This window comes from Lepisma saccharinum, chromosome 1 (genome assembly GCF_977018435.1).
Source record: "Lepisma saccharinum chromosome 1, izLepSacc3.1, whole genome shotgun sequence".
In the NCBI taxonomy this organism is placed as follows: domain Eukaryota; kingdom Metazoa; phylum Arthropoda; class Insecta; order Zygentoma; family Lepismatidae; genus Lepisma; species Lepisma saccharinum.
The window spans coordinates 157121708-157140970 of NC_139229.1; the positions used below are offsets into that span (position 1 = coordinate 157121708).

The window sequence follows — 19263 nt, forward strand, 5'->3', positions numbered from 1 at the left end:
TAAGACATTTAGGAAACAAGTTACTCGAAAAAGAGCCTGGAATTTCGACAGTAACATAATAAACACACAGAAAGGGTGTTGTCTGCTTTCTTTTGTCACGACAACTCATTCTCTGTTTAATGATCCATACTTGATCCTTTGTTAGAACATTACAGGATGCCTGGTTTCGCATTTATATAAGTTAATTTAATTTTCGTGATCGCTACAAAGGTTACCTACAAAAAAGTCTGTTTGTATCTATGTGGAACTCTTCATAAAAAAACAGGCATATTACAACACATCATGCTACCAGTTTCGCTCCTAAAAGCAGTGACTCCTTCAATCTGGTATGCATAAAAAAATCCAAGTTGTGATCCTCGTAGCACTTAGCGATTGTAGAGTTTTACGCACTTTTTTTCACTTTCTTAACAATTCTTCACAAACACGTAAAAAATATGTCGCTGGATAGTTACTCCTCTTTGAGCAACAAGGTGACAGCACTGTGCAGCTTAATTTGACATTACATAAGATGGCTTAGTTGTAATGTATCTATATTTTGGAAACAATAAAATCCATTTGTGTTTGCTCGAATTCAATGTGCATGTGCGGTGAGGATAACGTGTGCCTGCCTAAGTGTTGAGGTCGTAGACTATTTATTGTTTGCAGTTGTCTTGTATCCTCACAGTATGCGTTTTTGAAAGCAAAGGGTCACTGGTTAAGAAAGAAATAGGAAAATAATATCGGTAAATTAACCAACAGCGAGCTGTTTGCGATACTTGTAAGCGCATGTTGATTTGTTATTAAAACCAAATATGTACATTCATATCCTCTAAATTTCAGACTTCGGCAGGACAAAGCAAAACGATTTTGAACATGTTGTGTACATTTTTGCTAAGCAAGCATGATGCTGCCATCTAGCGTCCGGCAACAAAACTTCGAACAATTTGAGCGCCATTTCTAAATTACGCCAGTTTCTCCAAGGAGTCGTTGCTTTCGGAGCTAAAATCGTACAAATCTGATACAATGTGCCAAAGCTAGAGAAGAGTGAAAAAATGTGCAATCATCTACTCAGATGCATCTAATTCTTACCGGTAGGTGAGGGGGGTACAACATTCAGAGGCAAGAGGTGGAGAGATTGAATAAAAGACAGAGATAGAGAGAGAGCGAGGAGAATAAGCGATATTTGTACCCACCCTGCCGTGGGAGGGGTCGGCACCTACCCTGTATCCGCCCAGGTTGTTCACTACGCACGTGAAGGTGGCGTCTCGACCCTGCGGGATGGTCACGTTCTCCAGAGGGTAGATGAAATCAGGCTCATAGCCCAACGCTGCGAGAGAGAGAGAGAGAGAATGTATTAGTAGTGATTAAATCCTCAACAGTAAAAACTTCATCATATATGAAACTTTGTCAATTTTTGGATATGCATTCTAAGATCATAACGGAATGATAATATAATATATTTATTTATTGACTGGAAATATCTTTGCGAGATATTTGCCAGACCTCATCACCTTGGACTGAGGACGGTGTCTTGCCACTGTTGACTGGTGGATTGCACACAACTGGAAAGTTACTCCAAGTCACATTTTGGAATGATCTTAGAGTTCGTGTCTTAACCTTGACAAAGTCTCACTCAAATCTTCCATCAATTTACATATTTACATACATGTTTATGGATTGATTGAATTAAAATATTTGGGTGCGTCGGCACATCAGGCCATTTTGCACCCTTCAATAAATGCTGGGAAGATCCCCTTATCTAAAACCCTTACCTCATATTTAAACATAAAAAAAGGGGGAGTAAAAAAACCTTAAGAAAGGTTAAAAATGCAGGTTGTAAATGGACTTACATATATTTGTTTTTAATTCTGAATTTATGAGGGGCTTGAGGGCTACATTGAGGAAAATTTGCGTTGAAAGGGTCGGAAAATGATACAATTTGACCACAGTTTATATAATCCTTATCCAACAAGTAACAATTCGGCCAAATTCCTTGCTTGCTTTATTTCTCTTCTGATAAAATTTGACCACCCTTTACATAATTCTTGCTCGAAAAACAACAATTCGTACAATTCTTTGCTTGTTTCATTTTTTTATTCTGATAAAGTTTGACCACACCTTAATAATTCTTGCCCAAGAGGCAAAAGTTTGGCCAAATTCCTTGCTTGTTTTATTTTATCTTCTGATAAAATTTGACCAAACTCTAATAATTCTTGGCCAACAAGCAGCATTTTGTACAAACTCCTTGCTTGTTTTTTTCTTCAGATAAAATTTGACAACACTTCACATAATTCTTGCCCAACAATAAATATATCGAATAAAATTTCTTGCTCGTTTTATTTTTCCTTCTGAAACAAATTGACCACATTTTGTATAATTCTTGTCAAACAATCAACATATCGACCAAATTCCTTGCTTGATTTATTTTTCCTTGTGATAAAACTTGACCGCACTTTATATAATTCTTGCCAAACAATCAACATATCGACCAAATTCCTTACATGTTTTATTTTTTCCTTGTGATAAAACTTGACCACACTTTATATAATTCTTGCCAAACAAGCAACATATCGACCAAATTCCTTGCTTATTTTTATTTCTCTTCTGCTAAAATTTGACCACAGTTTATGTAATTCTTGCCAAACAAGCAACATTTTGGGCAAATTCTATACTTGTTTATTTTTCTCTTCCGATAAAGGTTGACCACACTTTTATAATTCTTGCCTAACAAGCAACATATCGATCAAATTGCTTCCTTGTTTTATTTTTCCACCTGATAAAATTTGACCACACTTTATAAAATTCTTGCCCAACAAGCAACATTTCGGGCAAATTCCTTGCTTGTTTAATTTTTTCTTCTGATAAAATTTGAACATACTTTACATAATTCTTGCTAAAACAAGCAACATATCGACCAAATTCCTTGCTTGTTTTTATTATTCCTTCTGATAAAATTTGACCACACTTTATTACACTATTTATGGTTCAGCTCCTGTCCTGTAGGTTTCGCAGAGGAATTTCCGCGTGGCCCTTCAGAGCGCTGAGGTTGCACCCTATGCCATTGGATAGAGTGCTGACACGGTGAGTGACTGTTTCGAAATTGGTCCTCATAAATCAGGCGGATCTTTTATCAGTGAGTTTACACGAATTCCCTGCTCGGGAGTAAAATTAATTAGCAGAGCAGTTGGGTATTGACTGACAAGTGACGCGACGGCCCTATCTTGACAGCAGTCATACATCACGCGCGGCCGCGAGGGAGGGAAGGCGGGGAGGAGGCCCCCTGGCGAGTGAGTTGTTCTGGCGGCCGGACAAAGATATTGGAGCGAACGGGACGGACTTCCAATTGCAACGCCAGGATAATGAATTGGCGGAGAACCTGTCAAACACCGCAGTTACCTTTGCTTTTTTTCTCTCTTTTCCCCTGGCCAGGAAGAGAAAATGCAGTTGTCAAGGGGTAAAAGAAAACCAATGATTTTCAGATTACAATGGGAATAATTGTTTTTCGCCGACAATTTTGCGGGGAAATCGCAAAGTTTGCTTTTTCTCGTTTGCTTGGCGCCCACGTTAACACAAGAGCTTTAATTATAATAACGGCCACGTGATAAATAAATGGGAATATTAAAAGGAGCGAATTCTGAAGTATACTATTATTATGCTTGGTTTGACTTTGATTCGCATTTCATTGCCGATTCCGCTCGTTTTGCTTTACATATCAAACTTTGACACTCGTACCTTAATAGTCGTGATTGTCTTTGAAATTCACGCTTTTAAGGATGGTCGATAAACATTTATCCCGTATCATATTTGCTACAAATTCACGATTGGTATACTTGGATGCTTTTGATACAAGACCCGTCAATTGTTCAAGTGAAGGAAAACCTGGCTTATATTACTAATTTACTAGGCACTAATTACTGTAAATTGTTCTTCAGACATATTTAGCTAGGTGTAGCAGGGCGTATCTGTTGGAGTGGATGAGACGAAATTTCCCTCTTCTATGAGCATAATTTGGGGTCAACCTTTGAGGGGGTGGAGGGGCAGAATCGAAAAGTTTTCCATCCCATAAAAATATAGTCCTCTTCCTAACTGCTATATTTGAGAAATCATAAAAATTACTCTGTATTTCTTTGTTTCTGGAGGTTAACAAAAATACCCTTAACTTGTAAATGCTAACAAAGCTGAAAATTGTAGGGCGGGGAAGTGGTCTCCTCTTGCCCGCGTCTATGCACCTCTCTGTATTCTACTCTCCCCACACTGACTCCAAATTTTTGGCTCTTGGGGGTTGGGGATGTTACGCAGGATGTCTGCAACTTCATAACAAGCAAATAGTTTCGACACAGATGATAAATTGCACAAACAACGTCACATTACGAAACGAGGCGAACTGTGCTATTTTGAACGTACGTGGTACTCTAGTGGTGAGGTTCCTGCTGTAACGAACCCGTTTCGTCACAAATTAAACGAGTTGCACTTCTATTTTTATGACCTTTCTAAGAATATAAGAAATTGTGAATTGTTTAAATTTAAGAAAATTAGTTCCACCTCTATTTTGGAAAACTTACTTTAAGAATATACTTTTATTAGTTTATTTCTTCTCCAGCCGTATTCGCTAGCATCGCAGACCCTATATATAGGCGAAAGCCTGGCTGAAAATTTAATTCCGGTCCGCCTTCGGGAGAGAGAAGGTATGCTCCGCTTCTGCGAGAGTGCAAGCACCAAAAAGGAAGAAGGACTGCGCTTTCGGGCGAGAGGAGGTGCACTCCGCTCCGGTGAGAGACCAAGCACCTCAAAGGAGACTCACTCCGCCATAGCCAGCGTGAGACCAAGAGTAGTAAGGGCTCCATTTTGGGATGAGAGAAGCTGAGCTCCGTCTCCGGACGAGAGATAAGAGGTTGGACTTTGTCCACTAGTCAGAGAATCCGCTCCACTTTCGGGTGACAGATAGCCTCGCTCCATCTTCGGATGAGAGAAGTTACGCTCCGTCTTAGGACGAGAGAAGTGAACTTGGCACTGCCAAGAACACACTCCACCTTCGGGTGAGAGAAGTGACTAATCAGCTTCCCTTTTACTTCCCCCATCCTCCAACCGCGAGGTAGAAATTTATGCTTTAATAGGAATATTATTTTAGGAGATAGATTAGTAACAGGTTTAATATGTAAACGTTGGGTCCCTATGCATCAAGGTATATTAAGTACGGACTAAGTTTATCCGTTGTATTTCTGTGCCTAAAGTCCTGTTACGTTACCTTAATTTAAACTCAAAACCTCTCTGTATTAGTCCAAGTTTTCTTTCTGAACTTTGTTGTTGAATAAAATTTTATATGTTAAAGTCAATCCTGTGTATCGCTCTGGTCAAGCCCGTGGCTACCTTTTTTTTTAACTGACAACATACACCCGAACCCTGAGAGCAATTTAGTCTCATGACACCGCTGGAGGAAAAGGTTAGCATTATGGGTGAAACTGAAACTAGTCCTATCTCTGTGGAGGGCGACGACGACTCTTGCATACTGCTATGCTGATTGGACTGAATTATAGTAAACATTATGGAGTCAGTTCCAGAGAGTCCCCCCGTGCTAAGCCAACCCTTGGTCCACGAGATAGAGAAGACACTGTTACACTGCAGATAGTGGTAATGGGGGTAGCAGTGGCAACGATTATGGGGGAGAGGGGGCAGTTGCCCCCTACGTTTTGCCACTTTTGCCCCCACACTATGCTATTTTTTTTTCTACAAAGGGAAATATACTGTCTTTGCCCCAGTTTTGGCACCTTGCCCCCTGGTTTTGGAACCCAATCGCCGCCACTGGTGGGTAGAATGATAGCCCATTGGATAGATTCATGTGATGATGATGATGACGATTTGTTTCTCGTGTTGAAAATAGTTTAATATTAGATTGTTGGAGACTAGCTCTGTGAAACACTTTTTTGGTGTCCGTTGGAAACCATTGACCTAAAAATGTTTTGTGTACAAGTTGATTGAAATTACGAGGTGTCTCAAAAAATGTGTCACTCGACCCGCTTTACCATTTGAAATCTTTGAGGTACACACAGGGGTATGTGTGTTATCCGTCAACTCTGTGACCGAGAGCATTAGTAAGGGTTCGACGTTCAATGTCTCCATCGAAGCCTTGGTTCCAGTACTGGCCTGAGGGACAATTGTGATTGTACCTTCACCAATTTCATGTTTTCACTGATCCTCATTGTCGCGATTAGCCAAAAGAGCGACACTAAATGACAACAGAACAAATACAAATACCTGTTTACCTTCTTCTATTATCTTTTGAAATTGGCCTCCCAGATGGCATAGTATATACGTCGTCACCTTGTACTCTAAAGTGTTCAATACCCGGTCGATGTACGCTCACAGGCAGTAAAAGTGGAACGCATTGATACTCAATTCCCTGCAAGGCGTTGTGTGTGTTGCCTAACTCTACGGCGTGGTAGACGTTGCCATTGAATATTTGCTATCAAAATCCACTTTACACAGTAGAGCTAGGTAATACACATAACGCCCAGCAGGGAAGCGAATATATCAGGATCTAGGTATTCCATTTTTATTGCCGGTGACTGTACATAATGGCTGAAACAAAACTCTTTTGGAATTAATAGCTATCATGGTGAACCGCCATTCCAGCTGGCGGTCAGTCAGTACCTAGGTATAATGGCAAGTATTGAGAAGCTGAAAGTCTAGAGCAGAATTTCTAGAGAGACAACGGTGATTATTAGTGTTTCTCGGCGTCTCCTGTTGTTATTGTGAACTTTCCCCCCCCGCCCCCTCCCAGCTCCTCTTCAGTTCTTTCTGGTCCGATATCTCGTGTTTTGCAGCGTTTGAAGCACGGTCTTCGAAGAAGGGTTAATTTCCTCCATGTGGTTTCTGCAACGTTCGCCATCTTCCGGACCGACCTGATTTACTGCCAGCTTTACGAGTGTCGTGCGTGTCTTGTCTTGACGCTGCTGCCATCTTTCAGGCTCGGCGAGAAGTGTTATTGGGGGGAAGGAAAAGAGTGTTTCTTGGCTGAAGACCTTGATGGTAATGGGAAAAGCTCGCGAACAAACAATCCACCGCATCCGAGGTTTTTGGCGGGGGGAGCTGGAGGGAAGTGGGGGTAGATATATGAGTCCGGCTCGCCGAACGCCTATAAAAATTCAAATGCATTGAACGGCGAGTGACGTATCACTGTGTGCTCAGGCTTCTTCTGAAATTATGGTAACTGCTTTTCATTCAGACGGCTGCCTCCTTCCAATATATATACATATATGTAGAGAGAGCGAGAGAGAGGGTTCACTTAAGATGCTGTTCAAGTTGTGAGAAGAATGGCATTTATTCGCATTATTGTGTCTTTGTTTATGGGACTTTAAAATGATACAAATTCTCAGTGGAGCAATGGCATAAAGAATTCCTATAAAATGCAACAATCATAACATCCGTAATCAATGTGTATTAAATATGGGTTGGCAATAAAATATTGTAAGCGTTGAAGGGCAAATAAATCGACCATTTTCAGATATTGTATCAGGTCGAAAGTTTACTTTCTACACAGATAGGGTGATCTATTCTTTAAGCGCCTCGTAACTCTGCCACTTTTTAATATAGAGACCGCGTGTTCGATTCCCACTGCAAGAAGGTGGTTCCAAACCCACTATAAACTTATGTTTTTATCCAGTGGTCCTATTTTTGTTCATTGTTTACAGGCAGGTCCGATCCTTTGTAATACGTAAAGCTATCACTAAGCTTCGGATAGTTATGGACTAAAAAACTTTAAATATGCTCTTAAAATGCTCAAAATATGATCTTTAAATGATCGAAATATGCATTTAAAATTTTAAAAATTGACATCAAACTCAGAAAATTTAGCCATAGCTTGTAACTATTTATTAATTCCACTGTTTACATATGTAAGAAAAATATGGTTTGGCTTAGCTACCTTATTTACAATTGACCATATTTTACATATGGTTTTATATGTATCTTTATCATAAGTCCACTACTAACTGTTTCTGACTTCACTGAACGTCACGATTAGCAGAAGGTGGGATTTCAGCAGCTGTCTTTCATTCTTTAAATTATTTTACATACACACTGAGCAAAGTACAGATCGCTCGCTTTTCCTTCGGCATTTTCGGATTGCAGTCTCTCACAGCCACCCTACAACTAACGATTCTCCCACTCGAAAACAACCGGTCAACAAAGATTAAAATTACACGCATTAGCACTGCACTGCATTAGCACTGCACTGCATTAGCACCTGTTCTAGCAGGGTCATTTGCAGAGAGATGTGACTCACCTGCGAACGAAGATAACAAACCGGCCTTGACTACGAAGAACACCTGACAAATGAATCATCTTTCTGAATTGCTCCAAAGGAAAGGAAACTACAAATTTTCAGACAGAAACAGCAGAATATGCATTTGTACGAAAAAATCGGTAAAATATGCAATATATACTGAAGACACTGAAAATATACATTTGCATATGCTACTAGGGACGTTCAGTATATAAGTTTCCCTGTGCTATAAAATATTGTATAAAGCAATACCATTAAAAAGAAGCACATGGTTAACAAACGCCATACAAGGAACAACAATCGATTCGTTATCAGACGTGAAGGCGCATGCGCTCAAGGGCGAAAAGTAAATGCTTGTTCGGAAAATGCGGGTTCGCGTCATAAGGAGTTCAGAAGCATGGATGCTAAAGGCGTTCTGCTTGTGGATTTTTTGGAACGAGGAAGAACAATTAATGCTGACCGTTATTGTCAAACATTGAATAAACTGAAAAACGCAATTCGACATAAGCGACCAGGTCTCCTGTCAGCTGGTGCCATTCTTCTTGACGATAACGCTCGCCCCCCACTCAGCAGTGCAAACACAACACAAAATTCAAGAATTGGGGTGGGAACGGCTGCCCCACCCTCCATACAACCCAGATTTAGCACAGAGTGATTTCAATATTTTTCTGGTGTTAAAGTCTGAATTGCAAGGTTGCCATTTCGAAACAGATGAAGAAGTGAAGCGGAATGTGAGAATAGTGCTCAATAGCCAGAGCCCTGATTTTCTTGCAAAGGGTATGGATAAATTGATGCAACGGTGGGACAAATGCCTGAATCTCTATGGGGATTATATGGAGAAGTGAGGAAGCATCCTCCTACACATGTATGTATAGTTTTCTAATGTATTTTAAAAATATTTTTTTTACAGCATACGGAAACTTATATATTGAACGACCCACGTATATGCAAGATGCATAACTATCTGAAGCCTAGCTATCACTTGTACACTGCCCCGTTCTGTGAAAGATAATAGGGGATATTAAGATATGCCTAACACATTCTCGATCTCGACTATAGTGGTGGTAATGTGATAAGCACTAGGTTCCGACAGTATTTGTGTCCATTTATTATCTTTTTCTACGACTGCACACTCCATGTTGATTTAATAAAAGAAGTACCCCATAGAACCTCTATTGTAAAGCTTCTTTGTATATCATGTGTAACTAGAAATTACTATAACTGCAATTACAATATAAAGTTACCTTTCGTTCGTGTATTCAAATCAATAATCGTATACAATCGATGCCTATCAATTACTGAGGATGTATTTGAACATTAGACATGCGTTCCTCAAAACAATGTCGGGGGAATGGTTTGCATAAAGAGTTACTAAGCCAGAGGCCGCAAATCGAGTCCTGGTCAGGGGTGTTCATTTTAAATCAACCTTCCTCATTTCACGATCCAATTTCGCCCTCACGACTCGACCTCTCCCTTACCCTCACAAGCCTTATGGAGGGTGAGAGTTAGGTCTGCCCTCACGAGGATCACCCACCGGATGGTAACTCCCCCTCGTCCTAATCAGGTAATGATATATAATTGCGTGTATTCCATCACCAATTCATCATATCACTATTCATTCTCGTTGTCGCAATTAAACCAAGAGCTAGGAAGGCTACCAGAACTGTGTATCTGCAAATGGAATTATTGAATTTATACCACATGAGAAGGACCAAATCAGCGTGTTACAAATTCAGCGCCGCTTGCTTTAAAATTGCGACCTGCCAAAAGAAAAATTCGAAGCACGCCATGAGCATGTGTGTTCTTGTGTATGTATGGGTGTCCCTTCATCAAGTTGGCCGTGTTGGATCTCGCCAGCGATAATACAGGGTTCGAGTTCCGGATTCTTTTTGATTGCTCCTTTATCAAATTTACCTAAGCATCACTCACGCTCATCGTCGCGTACACTATAGTGGTAGACAGTCACGTAATCAGGATTTTCTTAAGGGGAGGGGGGTTACGTATACTTTTTTTAGCAGTCATCACTCATGTTGCTATCCTTTTATGCCGTTGACGTTCTTTTTAGAAATACTGGACCAAAAGGGGGTTATGATCCCCACCAACCCCACTTTGGGCACGCCACTGGAGGTAGAGAAGGGAAGCAAAACAAGAAAACGTCAAGTTCAAAACTGACATTGAAAGAAGCGCGGAAAACCAATTACATTTAAAGTGGCGACACATTGGAACGACTGGGCTCTACTCGGTATCTTGTGGGGATAGCAGCGGAAGAATCTTTAAATAATGCTTTCTCCCCTTTCTTCGAGAGGAATCGCTGTGGAGCCCTCTGGCGGGTGTTTACTCAGTAATTCTGCTACTTAAGGAAATGGTGGATGGAAAAGTCGGCGACGGCGGGAACGCAAATATTGACTGTCTCCCTCCGAGCCTGGCAGATGGATCACGGGCCACGGCAGACTCCCTTCGGTTTCCGCCTCCATCAATAACAAGAAATGCAAGATAAATCAACACGATTGTGTTCACCGAGATGCCTTGTTCCAGCACCCGGTCGATCGCAACGTTAAATGAGTCGGTCGGGTAATACAGATCGCACGGAGATCTTCAGATGAGGTTGGAGTTGAGAAAGGACGAACTTGCCAACAGCCAACTTCTTGCACTGATAGGCTAATCGGGAATGGATCTGCGAGTTTGGAGCGAGAAGATTTTTGAAAAGAGGTACCGACGGAGAATGTCGAAGATCAGATGGATGGCAGAGTAACTAACGAAGATGTCCTACCACCCAGCGCGCTATGAAACGAGTGGTTACACGTTCGCACGCTGAGCATGCATTGGTGCGTTGCTCCGATTAGCTCTTTCACCAGTTCATCATTGATTCTTGTCGTTGCGATTAACTCAAGAGGTAGGAAAGCGGCGTGAAAATAACCGAAAGGGAAATAAGATGTCCTGAGACTCGCACATACAATGTAATAATTTTACTGGAGAAATGCCTCTGCGATCCAACTAGCTTATAAAACTACCATGTTCATTTATAAAGTATTAATGACAATTACACAGTGAGTATAATCAATGCACAGGATGATTCAAAGTCCCTTAACACCCCCTATAAAATGTAAAGAAGTTAGGCTGGGTACAAATGGCCATGGTAGAAACAGGTTTCGCCTAGAGCGAACCATATTTGTGTGTTCCAATAGAACGTCCGCATATTGGTAGCCGTCATTTTGGATTCAACTCAAAATTTATAATCAAGGGGTCCCGGCTTCGATACCCGGTGGAGGCACAAGTGGTTCGGATCCCCCTTTAAACTGTAGGTCCAGTCCCGATTAGCTTTACTGTGCATAAAGTGGACTTAAAACACCAACTCAATCAATCAAAATTTTTAGATGTGAAGAGTGTGATGTGAATATCAAAACAGGCTCTAATTTCACGAGAAATGCAATGGTGAAGGTTTTTCCAACCTATCTTTAATCAGGAAAGTGTTTTCACAGCATGTCTCATTTTCCAGGTGTGAGAAAACAGTGTCAGAATACTCCTAACGTACTGCTGTCTGGGGAGTCCGCATGTCATTGCAAATGATTTTAACCAACTAAATCCTGTGTCACATGTGTCATTTCCACAATTACTCCAAAAGTTCCGGGAGACATGGTCAGTCAACGACAGGCGACGATCAGGATGTCCAGAACTTCCACTGAAAGACTGTAACTGAAGGAAGAAGAGAAAACCTACATTGGCAGGACCAGGATAGATACCAAACAAATCGATCAAGATGTGAATTGGCAGAGCTGCAGTGAAATGAAGACATCATCGGAGACGGAAAGAGAATGGAGAAAGCAACAAAGTACAATGAACTTAACATGTACAAGTTTCCGCACCCTCGTTCTGTAAATACAAATGCACGGAAAACAAAGGAAGAGGAGAAAATATGAGGCGTTGAGAATACAAAGGTCTAACAGCAACATGTTTTGAGAAATATGAGCCATGTTGCTCAAAATCATAGCTCGGGTATCTTCAACCCTGCTTCACAAGGGAAAGAAGGGCGAACTCAACAAAATAATATACGTCACTCTTGTTCTCCATGTTCAGACAACCGAAGAAAAAAAATCATCCAATATTGAATAAACCCTTTGTATTCTCAACGCCTCATATGAAGTAAGAATGGAAATATCGGAGTGAGGATGGAGAAAATTTTTCCAACGTAAAGAACATAAACAAACAGATCTCAGGTTTGAACTCTTAATAAAATGATAAAGGATTGAAATGTACTACTATCAATAGAAATCATTAGGGACCCTTGGATGCAAGGTAACAGCAGTCAAGACTAGTATCACAATACCAACCATAGACACAAAAATACTCGCATAAAACTCTTTGATGTACTTAAGTGCATTAATATAAGTTCATACCAGAGAGAAACACACCTAAGGATACACTTTCAGCTACTAAATCCATCGATGCAGATTTGACATTGCAGTTAGCAAAGGAACTTCTTGCCACCAAAACAGTCCAGTCAAGGTCGGAGCTTCTCCTTGCCTAATCCACACACCTGGCCGTCAAGGGTTGCCACACTTCTTCTAAACTGCTCAGTCGACACTTCGCGCTTTGTACGTATGCGGTTGATCGCGTCTTCGCTGGTGTACTGTGTACGGATTATTTGGTTTTGCATTCATTATGAATGACATTGAGTATCAGCGTCCTACGTGCTGTACAATAGCAGGTAGAAGTGATGGTGGTGTACGTGCCTAGCGAACGGACATTAAAAGAACAAAGTAAGGTAATCATTGGAAACGTTTACAAGTTTTTCAAAAATCTTGCATATAACGAAGAAGCAAGGAAGAACATCAAATTTGCACAAGTACAAAAACTTACGGCGGAACCTTGTGGGATTTCTGAAACGTCTGTACAACGTATCAGCAGTACTTTAACTTCGGCAGAGGCTCGAGGTGTGAACGTTGTCTTCGAGTCACCAAGAAAGAGTTGCAAATGGTAAAGCAAAAACAATGAACTGGACGAGATTTATCGTAATTTGAAAATGAAGCTGCATTTGCTTTGATGTAGTAGTGGCGGTCTGCTGCTGCCTCTCTCTCGCCAGCATTGTTGTTAAGAATTGTTTCCCCTTTTGTTTATTCAGCCGATCCGTTTGTCGTTTTCGGTTTACATTTTATAACCACATAATATTGTTCGTCATTGGCCTTCTTTGAACAAGCCTTGTTCGTTTCAAATTACAAAACATGTGTTTGTTGGCTGTGGCAAAATCTTTTAAAAATGGAACACCGCCTCGGTGGTACAGTTCAATAAGTGGTCGAATTTTGCTCTCGCCACTGGAGTTCACTGGTTAGAGTCCCGGCCTTACGTTCTTTGCGAGTGTCAATTCATCAGTGTCATCCAATCATTCATCCTCATCGTCGCGACTGGTCATAGATAGCAGAACATCGGTGCTAAATAACACAAATACACAAAAATTAAGCCAATATTAACATACGTACATGTTTGTTTCATGTTTTCTTCATTTGCAACATCGCACCCCTCGATTTGATTCCGCATTCCCCCCGCCCCCAGCACCCCTATATGATTAATCCTGGTGCCGCCAGTGTTGTAGAGAGAGATAGAGAGAGATTGTGGGGATTCTTAATGTGGACGAAGTACAAATATGGGGACTTACGGGAAATATTTTGTTCCCCCAGTAAGTAAATGTAGCCGGGCACACGTCACAGGCTGCGCTCAGATGAGCGCAAGATCGATGCGCAGCAAAATTCCTTAAAATAAAACATAAAATATAGCTCAAATGTCATTTTAAAGACGCTCCATGTGTTCTTAAAATTAATTTCAATGTTTTATTACACAATTTCTGGTGAAAGTTTTTACGTGATTAAATAGAACGCGAAGTTAGCCAGCAACGATATTTTACATTACATAACCCGAAATTTTTTGCGAATCTTGGAACATTTTACTTTTTTACTTCACATGCATACATTTTGTCTTTCACTATTTTTTCCAACCATCTTGTGTCACTGCTTCCATTATTTTTTACAGTTTGAAGTAGAAAATAATAATTTCCTTGTGAATTTCATGGAAACATGTTTTTATTTTTTTCTGAATGTCCAAGAAAGTATTTCAGTGTAAAAAATACCTCGTAATGTTCTTTACGTTAAGTACTATTTTCTAACTTTTTTCTGGAATTATTATTGTAAGTTGAAAGTTTTGCTTATTGGCAACACCGTAGGTGGGTGGCGTGACCTTGACTAGACTGTTTTCGTGGTGAGAGCTATACAATTTTAAACTTAATCGTATCGATTGATTTTGATTGATTTGTTGTTTTAAGTCCACTTTATGCACAGTAAGGCTAATTGGGACTGGACCTACAGTTTAAAGTGGGATCCGAATCACTTGTGCCTCCACCGGGTATCGAACCCGGGACCTCTTACTTAATCGTATCAATTGATGTACTCACGTTCTGTATATGTCATCCGGGTGATTCGCGATTTTTGTGACCAATATATTACGAGCAGTATCATACTCGGAATTTCATTTAGGGAGGGGTTGAAAACTTCAATCACACAGAAAAGGTTTGTAACATTTTCAAATGAAAAGGAATTTATTGTTGACATAAAATCCACCATCTATTGTAACATAGATTCTAAATGAGATACTGAGCATTTTAAGCCTTATACAGGTTGGCCACAAAGTCTAGTACCAAGTGCCTAGGCCATGATTCAAACCAGCGACACCTGGCATCCTGGTGCGGTGTGATAACTACTTTGTCACGCAAATCAGCCAGTATGAATATTCTTAATCAATATGTAGTATTCTGATTTTTATAAATAAAAATTGTTAGAATAGCTCATATTTCGTCAAGGGAGGCTTTCAAAGAAACAGTACTAGACAAGAATGCACTCTAAGGAGATAGGCTTGAGGAGATTCTCAACAGAGCAGAGTTTTTAAAGTAGTAAGACTATAGCTCCTGGACAAGTTTGAAAGTATTCCTAGACAAAGAGACTCTTTACTAATCTTCTCGGTACATTTGAGTTCTTTAATTACAGCATTTGACAGCAAATCCAACGTGCTTACGACAGAGACTTAGAACGAAAGGACTCGTAAATTTAATTCAACAATATTTACGATGGTTTTCCACGACACAAGCATTTTCTTCGCGCTCATTTTGAGGTTGACATTAAGCCACCTGTAAATATGCTTCCAAGAACATCGAAACTCATTTTGCATTTATTGCTACAAAGGGTTTAAATACCGGAAGACAAAATCCTTGTTTGATTCACACCAACCGCTTCATAATCCTGTGACACTTCCGAGTGAAATATTGGTATATCGTTTCCGGAGGGTTCTCTTCCTCCGGGCTTGAATCTTAAATTAATCTTCCTCCTTTATTTTCTCTCTCATCATTTTCATTCTCTTTGAGCGCCCGCCTCACCTTCCCAAGTTCAAAGAAAAAAATGTTTCGGAAGTTCTCCAAGTTGTATCCGCTGCAACGTAGACCTTAATATTAAAAGATTGGTGCGCGTCCGCATTCTTTTGCCTCGGAGGAGGCAGGCGGAAGTTTGAGATTCGTTTATGGAAACCCTTGGCCCCAGACGGAGAACAGATGCAGCGACAGGTGGAGCCGGAATGAAAAAAAGTCCCGCGAAATGATATTCATGAGCATCCAAGGAGGAGTTGCTCGACACAAGATGTCGCGTAGGAGAGGCTGAGATAACTTGGAAACAGGTGGCAGTCGCGGAATGGAAGGAAGCTGTGATGTCATCGAGGTTATTTTGTTCTCTTTCGTATTTGTAATGTTATGGTGGCCGTGTCAGAAAATTGTTGATTGTTTCACTCATATGTTTTATTTTATTTCGCTATTCTGCCACTTTTGGTTAATCGCGACGATGAGGATGAGTATTGATATGATGACTGATGGACTCACAAAGAACGGATGACCCTTTCTCAAGACACGCAAATGTTAATCTCGTTTTAACGTAGTACACCCTGGACTGTTTCTTAAGGACTGACGAGGCCCTGGTGTCTGGACCTTTGGCTAGTATAATCCTCTATTGGACATCTGTTGTGCGCTGTCTACACGTGTCTCTGATTGTGCCTTTATCTATTTCATTCCATCACCATTCATCCTCATCTTCGCAATTAGCCACAAGTGGCAGAAACGCGAAGTAAAATAAATTAAATCATTCACTCACAAAGAACACCCAAGCCGAGATTCTAACCCGGGACCCCTGGCGTTGTTGTGCGATGTGCTGTGATAGAGAAGAAAAGAGGGTGGGGGAAAGAAAAAAAACAATGAAATTAAAAGATACGTCTCGGTCGCTCGTTAAAGTACCTTCCCAGTATTCGCATGGATTGAGTAAATTTGCAAGACCGCCAGGATGGTCTGAACCTTCGACTTTCCACAATACAAAACTTCTTTTGTTTTTGCTGGAGGAATGTATTGACTGATTGATATGACTTATTTGACTTAGCTTTTGTGACACTGTTGGCTAGTCGTAAAGATGGGGATGAGGAGGGATGATATAATGGAATTTATGAATAGATTCTCAGAAGGAAAACACCCACGTTCAGGTAAGGATTCGAATCCGGGACCCCTGGCGTCTAATCACTCCACAAAGGTGGTTGGATGAAGGTATATATTAGCAGCTTTCAGCATTGACTTTGTAATGTATGTGTGCTTATTGTGGATCAAGGAAAATGCTGTATCGAATATATGGAACACTAAGTAATATTATGCCTCCCAGATGGCGTAGTAATAACGTCGTCGCTTTGTAATCAAGGGGTCCGGATTCGATTCAAGTGGAGGCACATGGTGGTTCGGATCTCAATTTAAACTATAGGTCCAGTCCCTAATAGCCTATCTGTGCAAAAAGTGGACTTAAAACAAAAACTCAAACTAAGTAATTGTGATTTAGGTCTGCATACATATGAAGACTGAACTTTTTGAATGCCTTAATTGATTCGATATTTAGGTCTAAATCTACGATAGAAGTAGGCTTTTATGGACCTGAATGTACGACGAGAACGATACAGAAGTATGTAATGTTACTGTTGTTGCCTTTTTCTATTTGGCCGTGGCTAAATGGACAACCAGCGAAGACATAAGGTAAGGACTGTCAACCCTGCTACGTTTAAGATGATCTGACGCGAGATGAGGTAGATCGCAGCCTTGGGGACAATTTGGAGAAACTGGAAGGAAACGTTCTTCGCTTTTCCCATCCGTTTGAGTCCTCTTTCTTCTTTCTCCTGTCCCCTCCCTCCATCCGACGATGTCACAGCCGTGGTTCTCAGATTATAGGAGACAACTTTTGCGTCCCGGGCAATTTTCTCCGATTGGATTGGTCGCGAACGCCCCCAATCCCCGCCGGGTACGAGGGGGGAATTGACCCTTAGGCCTCGCCGCGGACAACAACTTGGAAAGGCGTTAAGATTATGCGGAAGGAAAGGGGAAGAAGGAGCAGAGAGGAAGCAAGATGTCAAGGAAGGAACAGAGAAACTGAAAATACGACAGGGGGAGATTATAGGGGGATGCTGGAAGTTCCGAGAAGTTCTAGTGTGGATTACAGTGTTGATGCTGGATGGTATCCGTGGCAGATGTCACATATTTCGAGCATTTAGCGTCTCTTCTTGTTAGATCAACAAGTCGTGCGTCGCTTCTCTTTCTCCAGTGTCATTCTGGTAGAAACGGGAGGAGAAGATTTTCTCCTATCACGAGAGAAAGAGGCCTGAAATTTAGACTGCAATGATATCAGAGTTTACCAACAAAAATTGTCTTGAGTTACAGTAAGAAAACTGTAAATGTCCTTTCAAGTTAGTATTTGGGTCATTTCACGAAAAGTGGTCCTACTTCATGTAAATAACAAAATGAATCAATCTGAAAATTATTATTGTTTTTAATTCCATTAACTTTCAAATGTTTGTTAATGCGTATAATTTGCATATTTCACCAACAAAAATTACTAGTATCTGTAGCCTATATGCTTCACCAACAAATATGCTGCATTTTTAAAGCGTCACATGCGTAGCACATTCTCGTTAATCCTTTTCGTGCCTTCAGGCTATGTCATCATACTCAAGTTTTTTTTCATTTGTTAGCAAATACTACAAAATTCTTCCCAGTTCTACGAAATTAGTTCGTTATGAATATTTTGATCCAATCACATTTCCAGAACCTTACATTTAATGTGGAAAATGTCACACACGTAACGCTGGAATACATCATTTATAGTTTCATGAGCAAAGGAAAAGTATATGTAGAGGGCTCAGGGTAACACTATGGCAAACTACACTTTAAGTCCTTGTGTAGACAGTGTTTTAACCACATGATTTTGTCTCCTCTTTTGTGACCTCTCGTGAGTTACTTAATACTCTAAAACTGTTGAATTACATGACATTACGTAATTCTAGTAATGCTTCCGATTCAGTTATAGATGAACAGATGAAGACATTATCGATGTAAAGTTGATGATTGGTAGTTTACGCGTCTAATGGAGCTGTTCAGGTAAAGCTTATTGAAGTTGGTAGCACCCAAGGTGTGTCAGTGTGCTTCCGCCAAGCTAGAGTTCTCCTATTTAAATACATAAGCATTTTGATGCTGGCCGTGTAGTTGCATGGCAAATTTGATCTTAACCTGGTAAGTGACGTTGGAGTATAGTACTTGAAAAATTTTGCGATTGAAAAAGATAATCTTCACCGACGAGGAGGAAATCAGAACTCGAATTAAACAAAATATACTATTTACATTGCTCATTTCATTTGCAATATTCACGATGTAGATGCTTTAGTGTTGTGAACTGCTAGGTTAAATAATAGTATTATCAAATTCCTTGACCGTAGATTTTTGAAGATATATTACTTACCGTATGCTTTAGGGAAAACGAAAAACTTGAAATCTTTTATACAAATTACTGTACAACAATATATTTTAAGGAAATGTCTTCTGTTCCTCGGCTCATAACAAGCACGACGTTGGAGAAAGTCCAGTAGATCGAGAAAAAAGGAAGAAATGCCAAAAGGAAGCT

General features: G+C 40.4%; 1 protein-coding gene across 5 annotated transcripts in view; it reads right to left on the reverse strand.

Moving 5' to 3' along the window:
* The window catches only part of LOC146002935 (lachesin-like), a 638337-nt gene that overhangs the window by 120756 nt on the left and 498318 nt on the right, over nt 1–19263 (reverse strand). For 4 of the 5 annotated variants that reach the window (XM_083141096.1, XM_083141100.1, XM_083141104.1 and 1 more), the window contains one exon: nt 1173–1306. In XM_083141096.1, coding sequence (XP_082997222.1) covers nt 1173–1306 — 134 coding nt within the window. The remainder of the gene's footprint in view (nt 1–1172; nt 1307–19263) is intronic. The other variant, XM_083141112.1, reaches the window with a different exon arrangement.